The sequence below is a fragment of the Enhydra lutris genome, unplaced genomic scaffold (genome assembly GCF_002288905.1).
Source record: "Enhydra lutris kenyoni isolate GAN:26980312 unplaced genomic scaffold, ASM228890v2 scaffoldscaffold48, whole genome shotgun sequence".
In the NCBI taxonomy this organism is placed as follows: Eukaryota; Metazoa; Chordata; class Mammalia; order Carnivora; family Mustelidae; genus Enhydra; species Enhydra lutris.
In genome coordinates this window covers 13,285,405-13,298,463 of record NW_019154132.1, presented here as the reverse complement: position 1 = coordinate 13,298,463, position 13,059 = coordinate 13,285,405, and the positions used below count along the sequence as shown (strand labels likewise).

Sequence of the window (13,059 nt, the reverse complement as noted above, 5' to 3'; positions counted from 1 at the left end):
ATTTAGCCCATTTCTAAATTGGACGACTTCTCTTTTTATTATTGAATTGTGAGGGTTCTTGATCTATTCCGGATGCGAGTCCCATATCAAATATTAGGCTTGCAAGTATTTCCTCCCACTGAAGCACAGAGGTTTCTAATGCTGACGGAAAGCCAGGTTGCCCATTTTTCTTATGTTACTTGCGCTTTTGATGTCACGTCATGGAGGCTTTGACTAACTCGAGGTCATAAGGACTTACTCCTATATCTTCTTGAAAGTATTTTATACTTTCAGCTCTTATATTTAGATCCATGATCCACTTGGGTTAATTTCTGCACGTGGTATGAAGAAGGAGTCCAGTTTCATTCTTCTGTAGGTGGCAATTCAGCCATTCCAGAACCATTTGTTAAAAGGACTACTCTTTCCCTGAATTGCCTTCAGATGCTTTCCAAAAATTGGTTGGCCATACACTGAGGGTTTATTTTTTTTTTTAAGATTTTATTTATTTATTTGACAGAGATCACAAGTAGGCAGAGAGACAGGCAGAGAGAGAGGGGGAAGCAGGCTCCGTGCTGAGCAGAGAGCCTGAAGCGAGGCTCCATCCCAGAACCCTGGGATCACGACCCGAGCAGAAGGCAGAGGCTTTAACACACTGAGCCACCCAGGTGCCCCACACTGAGGGTTTATTTCTGGACTCTAAATCCTGTCTGTATGTCTATCCTCACACCAGCGCTATGCTGTCCTGATGACTGTAAATTCGTAGTAACTTTTGAAACTGCAAAGTGTGAGTTCTTCAACTTCATCCTTCTTTTTTGTTTTGGCTCTTCTGGGCCCCTTGCATTTCCATATGAAGTTTAGGATCACCTTGCCGGTTTTAGCCAAGAAGCCAGCTGCACTGTGGGTGGAGACCAGCCGTATCTGTAAATCAATTCAGGGAGTACCGCCCCCTTGACATTATGATGTCGTCTGGTCCACGGACACCAGTGTCCTTCCTCGTGTTCAGATCTTTTCATTTATCTCACTGTACAGTTTTCAAAGAATCTGTTTTACATAGAAGGCAGTCGTCTAAAGGGATGTCCTCCTCGTTCCTACCACTTACACACAAATGAAGAAGCGGGCCAAGGACACAAACGGTACTGATTAAAAAGACGCGGAGGAGATTAGACTCAGCCAGCTCACCCAAAGGGGGTCATCGAGGGCATTTCCAGAGTCTGTGGCACATTTTTTATCCCTGTGAAGACTCAGGATGCTGGGCCTCATCCTGGCTGCATGGTAGACTCATCTAGGAAGTTCCTGGAAATTGTGATGGCCAGGTTCCACCGGAGGAGTTACATCAGAATCTCACACTTGGTACCCAGCCATATTTTTAAATATGTAGCTGAGGTAACAACCACTGCTTTACGTAATGATAACAAGTTTCAGTCAAGACTTACATTTTATTGATAATAATTTCAAACTATACATTTTTATTATAAAAGTATTAAAATTATAAATTTAAGTTTATAATATTTAAAATGATATTTATACTATTTATGATATTCACATTTCTTTATGAGTTATTTATATTCTACCTTAGAAAGGAAGTAAGCAGACTGATAAAAATATATAAATGAAATTAAACGGGAAGATAAAACAACCAGGGTCCAAAAAGTAAGCAAAATGAAGGGGACGATAAAATCGAACTCAGAATGAGACAAAAAACGCATAGTCTGAGGGTCTCCACTTTCCACACAAATAGGAGAGACAGCATCAGCACCATGACGCAGCCCCAAATAGCGATCCTGAGGCTATCTGGTAATTCGGCGAGTGTTTGGTAATGAGACCAAAGAGGCGCTCACCGGGCCACTGCCTGGGGGCACAGCGGGTGATGAAGGAGGAAGGCCCACAGGGACATCACCCCGGCTGTGCGCTGGGTATTCAACTCACCCACACCTAATGCCGCTACCAACTCTTGCTGAAAAATACAAGTGAAATGTTCATTCCAGAAGAACTTTCCAAGTGTGAACAAGAGCCCTAAGGCAAATCCCCTGGAAAAAGACATGGCTGCCTTCATCTATAGTTACCGATATTTTGTTCTTCAATCAAAGCACCTATAGACCAGGGATGCCTGGGTGGCTCAGATGGTTAAGCCGTTGCCTTCGGCTCAGGTCCTGATCCCAGGGTCTTGGGATCAAGTCTTGCATTGGTCTCCTTGCCCAGCAGGGAGCCTGCTTCTCTCTCTGCCTCTGCCTGCTGCTCTGCCTGCTTGTGTTCTCCCTCTCTCTCTGACAAATAAATAAATAAATAAAATCTTAAAAAAAAAAAAAAAAGCAGCAGCACCTATAGACCAAATTAGAAAACATAAACTTTGTGTCTTTTTTTTTTTGAACGAGAACAGTAGGTAACATCTGCTCAGACGACATATCCAAACCAGCTCGGTGACTTCTGTCTCCCACCTTGGTATTCCCCGTACCTGAATCTGTTGGTGGCCGGGGTGGTTTCCATGTTGAATTCGGCCACTGGCACTCCCCGGGCAGACACCTGGGGCGCGAACATGGCGGCAGGATAAACCACGGAGGAAGTTCCCACCTACAAAGCAAACGAATGGAAACGGACAAATGACCACATTCCAGGGAGAAGGAACATTCTTTCAGAAAACCTGACAGAAACTCAGGCCAGTTTGTGGTTACAGATGTGAGGGAAGCTAAGCTGGGTGGGCTCAATGGGGAGCTTCCAAGGGACAGATGGGGAAGTTGGAAGGCATCCTTTCGGCTGACCACTAGACGAATGTGCTAGAAGAAAAGCAGTACAAATGGAGAGAATGGCAGATGAATGACTCAGTTTTGTTTCTGCTCTGGGAGGTGATGGCAATAATCCATGTTTTGTTTTTTTTTAACATTAGAAAATGCAAAGAAAAAATACATACATGTCATCCTCCTGCTACCCCAAGATAACCATGGTTCACATTTTAATATATATTCTTTCAGGTTTTTCCCTACGAACACGTATTTACAAATGTGCTTTCCAAGAAAGGAAAGACCAGAACATGCTGGACAAACCAGCTTTTCTCAAGTGACCATCGGTCATGAACATGGCCACGACACTGGCATGAGCTCAACAGTACCGGCCAGGTGAATCCATGAGAAAATCCTTCTGCTTCTAAAGACACGTTCTAGAAATTCTGAAATACGTATACCCTTTGTCCAATTAATTCCACTTCTAGGAAAATGTGTCCTAAGTAAAGGATCTGAAGAACATGCTAAGAAGTTATGTCTACGACAATTCACCCTAGCATTATTTAAAATATAAAAATGGAAACGGCCTAAATGTCCAAAAACAGATAACTCGTTAAATATCTCCTTTTATATCAAGCAACAGGACACCATGCAGCGAGTTAAAAGATGATGAGGATTTGTGAACGGACTGACAAGGAATATACGTGTGTAAAGTTGTTTCAAAACAGAGCATATAAAAATATTTTTGATTTAAATACTGGCAGATGACTCCTCCCATCTATAAATGATCCTGGTTCATTTAAATGCAGAAATTATAGGACTAAATTCCTATTTCAATTCTCTAAGTTACTTTTGAGATGGGAACATATTTTCAGAAAAAAAATACAAAGTATGATAGAATTTTAAAAAAACAGAGCATATAATCTGAAGCCATTTTTTAATTTTAAACTATATGCATACATCTGCATAAGAAAATATCTAGCCCAGGGATGGGCAAGGAAAGGGCCGGATAGTAATTTTTTTAGGCTTTGTAAGCCAGAGTCTCCATCACAAAGAGTCAACTCTGCCGTTAGAGTGAAGGCAGAAGGAGATGACCCAGAAGAATGGATATGGCTGTGTTCCAATAAAACTTTATTTACAAAAACAAGTGGTGGCCCAGATCTGGCCCACAGGCCGCAGTTTCTCACTTCTGATCTCGAGAAGAAATATACTAAGATGCTAACTGTGGCTATTTCTGGATGGTAGAGTTATTGGGGATTTCGAATTTCCTCTTCACAATTTTGTGCTTGTTTGTATTTTCTCAAATTTAATAATGAGCATGTAGTACTTTCAAAATCAGAAGTAATAACATGCTTTTTTTTTTTTTTTTTTTGGTGGAAAGAGGTTTCATGAAGCCTAAGACACAGTCTTGCATAGTTGTGCATTTAAGATCAATTCGTATTCTTTGTTTCTTCATTTTTCTGTAGGGTACCACAAGACCTCTCAACACACAAATTCAGAGGGGAAAGGAAGGAAAGGGAACAGAGAAGGAAGGGAGGAGGGGGAAGGCGGGAGGGAGGAAAGAAATACCAAACTCCACCCCAGTACTGGTGTTCCAGAAAATCTCAAGGATCGGGGAAGGGAATGACCTACCACTAGACACAAGTCGCAGAGGTTCAGCTCTCTGTCAACCTCTTCCAGAATGGCAGGATCCAGGTTTTCTCCAAACCACACCACATGGGGTCGCAGCAGACCCCCGCACCCGGCCTCTTCGCACCTGTAAGAACATCGTCCTTCACCCAACCCCAACACCTGCCCCGCCAGGTCTGCCTAGGTGGGTCACAGGAAGGCTAGGGGCTACTCCAAAACCAGGCTGTCCAGCTGGGTGGCTCTGATCCTTCTTATCCTCTGTTCCTCCCCTACCAGACCATGTGAGCTTATCCTGGATAGAAATTACTCATTTTAATGGCCCTCATCAAGTTTTTATTTTGTCTAGATGCACGGGGCTCATGTGTTGACACATGTATTTTGGCCAACTTTCACATTCCCTTTCTAAACAGTGTTTCAAAAGATTAACAGGCCCAAAAATGGAGTCCCTTGTGCTAAGCCCCACATCAGCAAACCAGAACTTACTACCTAACCTGTAGCTTCAGACTCTCCAGGGAATGTGACCTCTCACCAGTCAGTGTGGAACCACCCGGTCAGCACTAGCGGGGTAAGCCACTGAAACACCCCTGGGTCCCCTGAAGGAAGGTGACCTCATCTGAAACGGTTCCCTCCTTGCCAGAAAAACTTCCTCGCCCTGCCTCCCTCGGCCTATAAGAGTCTTCCATTGTGTGTGGCTCCTTGGAGCGCCTTTCTGTCTGCGAGATGGGATGCTGCCTGATCCGCGAAGCTCGGAGAAAGCCAACTGATCTCCAACATTGACGCAGCTGGATTTTTTTTTAAAGATTATTTATTTATTTGTCAGAGAGAGAGAGGTAGAGACAGCATACAAGCAGGGGGAGAGGCAGAGGGAGAGGGAGAAGCAGACTTCCCGCTGAGCAAGGAGCCCCACGCAGGACTCGATCTCAGGACCCTGGGATCATGACCTGAGCAGAAGGCAGCCGCTTAACCGACTGAGCCACCCAGGCGCCCCTGGATATGCGGTTTGCACAGCAGCTTTCTCTTTCCCAGCTACTTCACCACACGCATCGGTGTGGCTGCCTGGGTGGAACCAGGCTCAGACCTGCCTCTAACACCCCAACCACCAGCTGGTCTCATCGATGACCTCCTTTCCTGTTTCCCCAGATTCACCTTTTTCTTGCCCTGACCACAGCCAAGTTCTCCAGCGTCCATTGCCAAAACCTTCTCATTTTTCACTCCCTCCTACCTCTAGGTCATCTTATATAAACCTTCTAAAATAATCCCCCAAACATCCTTTTCATTTTAATAATCTCCCCCAAGAACTGCTCAGGGTTCCCCATTGTTTTATATCAAACTTTAGAATTCGGTAATAAAAATCCTGACTAAGAATCATAAAAAGGGTTCTGTAGTTAAATAAGCTGGTAAAATATTAATATATTATAACCACTTTTTAAGGAGGAACAGTGTACTTCACATATTAAATGTTCTGAGAAGTCCCACAGGAAAGCAAATTTACTCTTTGTTTAATCTGTGGCTTCCGTATTTATTGGAGCACATAATTTTTTTTTTTCAAGTAATGCCTATCAACGTCGCATGGATCTAGTGCTCTATGAAACACTTTAGGAACCACTGTGGTAACATCTGGTTTGGGAAACCTGAGAGAATAAGTCTCTCCAGGGTTTATCGTAATGTGAAAATCCTGTCTGGTCCTGTAATTTCACCTTCTCAAGACCTTTTTTACTACCTCCTTTTCCCCTGGATTGATAACACTGAGGACGACAAGAAGGATGAAGATAATATGCTTTACACACACCAGATATGTATCTGCAGCCTACCAGCTCCAGAAACCTCCCAGACCTCAAATTCTCCCACCACAACACAAAGCAAAAAGAGACCAGAAAGGAGTTCTCACCCTGCTTTGGTTCACCTTTACCCTTTTACTATTGGCCTCATAGGTCAGGGCTGGTTTCTGCACTGGCACCTAAAGGTTAAAAGAAGCACCTCACAGAGCACCTGGGTGGCTCAGTTGGTTAAGTGCCTGCCTTCAGCTCAGGTCATGATCTCAGGGTCCTGGGATCGAGTCCCACATCAGGCTCTGGGCCCAGCCAGGAGCCTGCCTCTCCCTCTGCCTCTGCCCCTCCCTGCGCTCATGTATGCTGACTCTCTCTCAAATAAACAATCTTTTAAAAAAAAAATTAAGAGGCACCTCACAAAATGAACTTAGATTTTGATTCCTTTCTTTCTTTTTTTTTTTTTGCACTCTGGGAAACCCATGGATCAATGTTGTTTTACCCACCGGGGAAGTTTCTCCACTGGGATTCCGGCATCTTGAGCTTCGGGGTCTGGAGCACTGAAGCAAGCGGTATTAGAAAGAAACAATGTCATTGGTATAATCAAAGAACAAAGAGATAATATAACCCAATAAATCTGCATATTTTCCCGGCAGCATACAGTTCAAAACCTATAATTAGTACATGCTGACTTAGAGGGGCCCAAGAAGGACAGACAACAAACAATTAGCCACTGGAGGTTTTACTCAAGAGAAAGAATTTGCATGTGGGGAGGGGGTGAGCCACCGGGAAGCCAATGACATGCATTGTATATGTCATCATGACTTGACTCTTCCACACTGATATGTATTAATATATTACTTTTATGATTTATACTGACTTAAAATGGCCAGGTAAAATTTTTCTCAATATTCCAAGTATATTCTTATTTTTCCCCTTAATTATAATAATAGTACATGTTCATCACAGAATTGTTAGAAAAGTCTAGAGAGTGGTAAAGAAGAAATCAAAATTTCCCATAATCCCACCATTCTTGATAATTACTGTTAATATTTCATTGTATTTTTTACCTGTATATAGATATATCAACATGAAGGGTGTGTGAGTGTGTGAGTGTGTGTGTGTGTGTGTGTGTGTGTGTGTGTGTGTTGGGAACATGTGAGGTAACAGTGGGGTTGTGTGGTTTTTTCTTAGCATTGTAAACTTTGAGAGGAAGGTTTTTTTTTTTTTTTTTTTTTAAGATTTTTATTTATTTATTTGACAGACAGAGATCACAAGTAGGCAGAGAGAGAGGGGGAAGCAGGCTCCCTGCTGAGCAGAGAGCCCGAGGTGGGGCTCGATCCCAGGACCCTGAGATCATGACCTGAGCTGAAGGCAGAGGCTTAACCCACTGAGCCACCCAGGTGCCCCAAGCAATTTATCAGATGGCTGTACTGTGTCTAGTCTTATTTTTCACAAATATCCATGGGAATCCTAGGCTACCATTCGATTTCCTTACATTTATGTTCAACTGAAAAGAGAAAACAACACACACTCGTCCCGGAGAGCAGTATAATTACCCTTTCCCCGATAAAGCCGCACAAATGGGACTCTTGTAATTCTCAGCCACAACGCCACAAGAGGTACAGCGGGTTTTAAATAAGCTACCTGAAAAACACGAATTAAATGAGACCAGAGTTTAGTATAATCAACAGCAATTGTCTCTGTGAGGGGATATAAAATAACTGAGTTTTTATGGGTCCACATTAGCAAATGGGGCTGCCCTAGGTTTCGAGGGAAACACAAAGGCGGGCAGCGGTCCTAAGCCAGCCGAGGGCACCTGCCTCCTGGACCCTGCAATCCGGAAGGGAGAGACATAAAATCCCTTACTCCATGATGAAGCGGCTCCTGAATGACCTCAATGCGCAGCTGCATTTGAAGTGGTCGTTATGGCACATGAAGCTACAGTGAACCCAAGGGCGTGGTTTACCAAGTACATGGTTGATAAAGGTCCCCTACCTTGGATGTATTTGCAAACTTTTCATTTCGACCTAACAAATTTTGACTTTTATACAAAAGCAGCTCCGTGAATACATAAATCTACTAGTATATAAGCCAATAATTGTTAAAACCAGTGACCATTTCTTGAGGAGCCGGTAACGTGACCGTAATTCACCAGATGTTCGCCTTGCGTCCAGCGCCGCGCTGAGCCCGCCACACGCCAGGGTGGACATGTGTCGCTCCATTCCGTCCACCATTCCCTCCTCGGGGAGCCATTTCTCTTCTTCCCCATGCTGAGCGGAAGGAGCTGTCCATCCCATCCCAAGATACAAGCTTAGGCCCTGGCTCCAGACTGGCCCAATCATGGTACCTAATCCGGTAGTCTCAGGGGCCTGATGGAACAAAGGCCAGCCCCGGCTGTTTCAGCCAAAGAACCACTGAAGGACCATGTGAGGAGGACAAAGAGTTCTGGCTGTTGTCCAGAACCCTTCCACCTTCCATGGACACATTTGGGTAAGAGCCAGAGAGGCCCGGGATTGGACTCTGCAGGATGAGTGTCAGCAGCTTGGAAGGGAAGCTGGAGACAAGAGAGGAGCAGCCTTTTGGGGAACGCTGCGTCACAGATACCCTGGATGGCACAGAGCAAGGAACACACGGTGTCACCGATGCCTTGGAGTTGTTTGCAAGAGAAGCCAACGAGCTGGCTCATGAGGCACACCTGCCCACTTTAATTCACTCGTATTTTGTGGGTTTTTTTTTTTTAATTTTATTTTTGCTAAAGAGAGAGGGAGAGAGTGAGCACAAGCATGGGCAGCAGCAGAGGCAAAGGGAGAAGCAGGCTCCCCGCCGAGCAGGGAGCCCAATGCGGGGCTCGATTTTAGAACCCCAGGATCACTGCCAAGCCGAAGACAGAAGCTCAACAGACTGAGCCACCCAGGCGCCCTTTTGTATTTTATATGCACAAGTGTGATATAGTTTTTTAAACAGTGTCTAAGGAGACGTGTCTTGAAAGAAGTTGCTGTGGCCAAGGTCAACGAGGTTATTGCCTATGTTCTTATCTGGGATTTTGATGGATTCCTGTCTTACATCGAGGTCTTTCATCCATTTAGAGTTTATCTTTGTGTATGGTAGAAGAGGACAGTCCAGTTTCGTTCTTCTGTATACAGCTGTCCAATTTTCCCAGAAAGATAAATAACTTCTGCACAGCAAAGCAAACAGTCAACAAAACAAAGAGGCAATCCACAGAATGGGAGAAGATATTTGCAAATGACAGTACAGACAAAGGGCTGATATCCAAGATCCATAAAGAACTTCTCAAACTCAACACACAAAAAAACAGATAATCAAGTCCAAAAATGGGCAGAAGACATGAACAGACACTTCTCCAAAGAAGACACACAAAAGGCTAACAGACACATGAAAAAATGTTCATCATCATTAGCCCCATCAGGGAGATTCAAATCAAAACCACATTGAGATTCCACCTTACACCAGTTAGAATGGCCAAAATGAACAGGACAGTAAACAGCAAGTGTTGGAGAAGATGTGGAGAAAGGGGAACGCTCTTACACTGTTGGTGGGAATGCAAGTTGGTGCAGCTGCTCTGGAAAACAGTATGAAGGTTCCTCAAAAAATTAAAAATAGAGCTACCCTATGACCCAGCAATTGCACTACTGGGTATTTACCCTAAAGATAGAGATGTAGTGAAAAGAAGAGCCATGTGTACCCCAATGTTCATAGCAACAATGTCCACAATCGCCAAACTGTGGAAAGAGCCAAGATGCCCTTTAACAGACAAATGGATAAAGAAGATATGGTCCATATATACAATGGAATATTACTCAGCCATCAGAAAGGATGAATACCCAACTTCTGTATCAACATGCACAGGACTGGAGGAGATTATGCTAAGAGAAATAAGTCAAGCAGAGAGAGAGTCAATTATCATATGGTTTCGCTTATTTGTGAAGCATAAGGAATGGCATGGAGGACATTAGGAGAAGGGAAAAATGAAAGAGGAGAAATCAGAATGATAGTCGAACCATGAGAGACTATGGACTCCGGGAAACAAACAGAGAGTTTTAGAGGGGCAGGGAAGGGGCGATGGGCTGGCCCAGTAGTAGGTATTGAGGATACAGACTACACGGAGCACTGGGTGTTAGATGCAAACAATGAATCATGGAACACGACATCAAAAACTAATTTGTATGGTGTCTAACAGAACAAAATAAAAATAAATAAATAAAACTGTGTCTAAGTAAGTTTGAACAAACTGTTTCTATAACTACAAAGTAACAATTCTAAGGGATAATAAAACATCATGGTTTGGGTAGACTATTCTCTTTGTAAGGGTCACATTAAAAATGTGATGTATCTTGGGGCTCCTGGTGGGGGGGTGTCAGGTGGTAGAGCATCCAATCTCAGCTCAGGTCCTGGTCTCGGGGTTGTGAGTTTGAGTCCCGTCTTGGGCATGATGCATCTTAAAAGTGGTAGCATCTTTAGTTTGATGGAAGACAGGGCTTTCTTTTGTTTTTACCTAAATTAGAAGAGTTCTAACAATCTGCAACCCCCAATGTTCCAACTAATGCACATATTATCTTATTTAATCCTTGAAACAACTCTAAGAGAGGTGTTAACATCCCCACTTGATACATTTATACCTGGCAAGGGACACCACGTGCATTCTGCACCTGCACAGAAACAAGCCGCATGGACAGACCCTGTAGAAGAACGTGCCAACAAGGCACCCAGTCAGTGGGTGGCCAGCTACTGCTGGGACACAAAAGCGATACTGGACCCAAGCGAAGGCTGCTTCACCGCCATTATCCCAGGCAAAAATGGGCAACTTCACTGCATAGCCACAGAAACCAGCAACATTCCCCATGGTGTCACTGCTTCTGGAAATTCCACAATTAGAAATGCATTCCTTGGGATGGAAGTTTTGTAGGCTCTTAAACACAAATGCCCTTGGGAAGAAATCTTGCATACCCCATTTATGCCCTTGTATGAATCAATTTATTAGATGTTTTGGTGAGCCCCAAGCAGGGAGAGAAGATGAAAGAGGACATGAGGGAAAAGGAGGATGTCATCAAGGGCAGAGAAGGGAAGCCAGACAGGATATAAGACAAACTTGGTGGGCTGGCTACAGTGAAGGTCACTGATCTGGCAGCTTCCCTAAGTGCTCACCAGCTGAACGGAAGCCCAGCCTCAGGGGAGAGAGCCAACTGGGGACAAAGGGAAGGTAAATGGCTACCTCCAGGGAATGCCAGCATCATCCCCGGACCCCTGCTGTTAAAGGAGGTTCCCCAGCCTCCCATTTCCCCTCAGCCCAGCTGGGCACCACCCCTGTGTAATACACACACCAGACCCCTGGGCATCTCATCAAAATGCAGATTCTGGGGGAGCCTGGATGGCTCAGTGGTCTGGGCCTCTGCTTTCGGCTCCGGTCATGATCTCAGGGTCCTGGGATCGAGCCCTGCGTCGGGCTCACTGCTCAGCGGGGAGCCTGCTCCCCACCCCCACCACTGCCTGCCTCTCTGCCTACTTGTGATCTATCTCTCTCTGTCAAATAAATAAATAAAATCTTAAAAAAAAAATGCAGATTCTGATTCAGTGGGTCCCTGGAGGGAAATGGCAGGACTTGTGGTTTGAAATCTGGTTCCCCTCCTGGCATGAGGGCTCCTCACCATGGATTTCCAGAAGGTTCTTGGTGCCAGCCCTGCGGTGCAGCTCATCGATGTTCTGAGTGATGACCATGACCCGTCGGCCCTGCTCGCGCAGCCGGGCCTCACATTCAGCAATGGCAAGGTGCCCCGGGTTCGGCTCCTTGCTCAGCATGACCTCCCGCCGGTAGTGGTAGAACTCCCACACCAGGGAAGGGTTTCGTGCAAAGGCCTGCGGGGTGGCCAGGTCCTAGGAGTGGGGAGGAGAGAAGAGGCGGGAATCAGAGACAGAGGCCAGGATGCACTAATGCTCTGGGACACGGAAGCAGGCGGCTTCTGGAGGGAGCAAGGGGGAACGCGGCTGCCAGAGGCCCATGCGGTGCGACAGATGCGGGACAGGGGCCCGGGGACAGCCTGAGTCCCAGACCTGGGACTAACAAGGGACCGTCGGGAAACCAGCTTTAATTTCTCCACTTCCAGGGCGGGGATATTGCCACTTGTCCCACTCGCCAGGCAAGGAAGTTATGGACAGGAAGTCAAGCAATCTGTAAGAAAGTGATTCAGGTTGAAGCCGCTTTTTCATGGAGCCCCACACTATAGGAAGTCGATTCATTTATCCAGGAAAAAAAGCAAAATGCGAAGTGCCTGCTTGAGGTATAATGGCCGTAGTTGACAAACTCAGTTTTTTGTAACAGTAAGTAGAGCTACACACATACACACAACAACGCTTATAAAAAACAGGATATATATTAACAGAATATATAAAATATATTTTTAAAGGATGATTTCTCTTCTAGGATGGACAAATCTTATCCACAGCAAAAGAGAGGAGCATCGTTGTTGTCTGGGGCTGCCAGCTGATGGGAAAGGCCACAGGGGAACCTCTGGCAAGATACAGTCTATATCTTGGGGCGCCTGGGTGGCTCAGTCAGTTAAGCATCTGCCTGCGGCTCAGGTTACGATCCCGGTGTCCTGAGATCAATCCCCACGTTGGGCTCCCTGCTCAGTGGAGAGTCTGCTTCTGCCTCTCCCCCTACTTGGGCTGTCTCTCTCTCTCTCTCTCCCTCTTTCTCTCAAATAAGTAAATAAAATCTTTTTTTAAAAAAAGAAATAGTCTATATCTCGATGGTGGTGGTGGTGGTATTATGCATTTTGTTTGGCTGTAAAGGTCACCCTTCTATCCAGCAGTAGAGTCAGTCTTCCCTTGGGGAGTGAATGGGGAGCAAACGTGTATGCTGTGGATTATTGTACGTACGACCCCGTACGACCTTCCTGCCTTCCGTGCAGAATGCGAGTGGCCTGAAGCAGTTTTGCAGGAGCCACGGGAAC

At 45.1% G+C, this 13,059-nt stretch overlaps 1 protein-coding gene across 4 annotated transcripts in view; it reads right to left on the bottom strand.

Annotated features, from left to right (window-relative positions):
• Positions 1–13,059, bottom strand: part of LOC111156676 (sirtuin 5) — a 37,979-nt gene that overhangs the window by 8,230 nt on the left and 16,690 nt on the right. For all 4 annotated transcript variants that reach the window (XM_022517709.1, XM_022517705.1, XM_022517707.1 and 1 more), the window contains 5 exons: positions 11,755–11,980; positions 7,648–7,735; positions 6,595–6,648; positions 4,326–4,449; positions 2,432–2,547 (listed from right to left, as the gene is read on the bottom strand). In XM_022517709.1, coding sequence (XP_022373417.1) covers positions 2,432–2,547; positions 4,326–4,449; positions 6,595–6,648; positions 7,648–7,735; positions 11,755–11,980 — 608 coding nt within the window. The remainder of the gene's footprint in view (positions 1–2,431; positions 2,548–4,325; positions 4,450–6,594; positions 6,649–7,647; positions 7,736–11,754; positions 11,981–13,059) is intronic.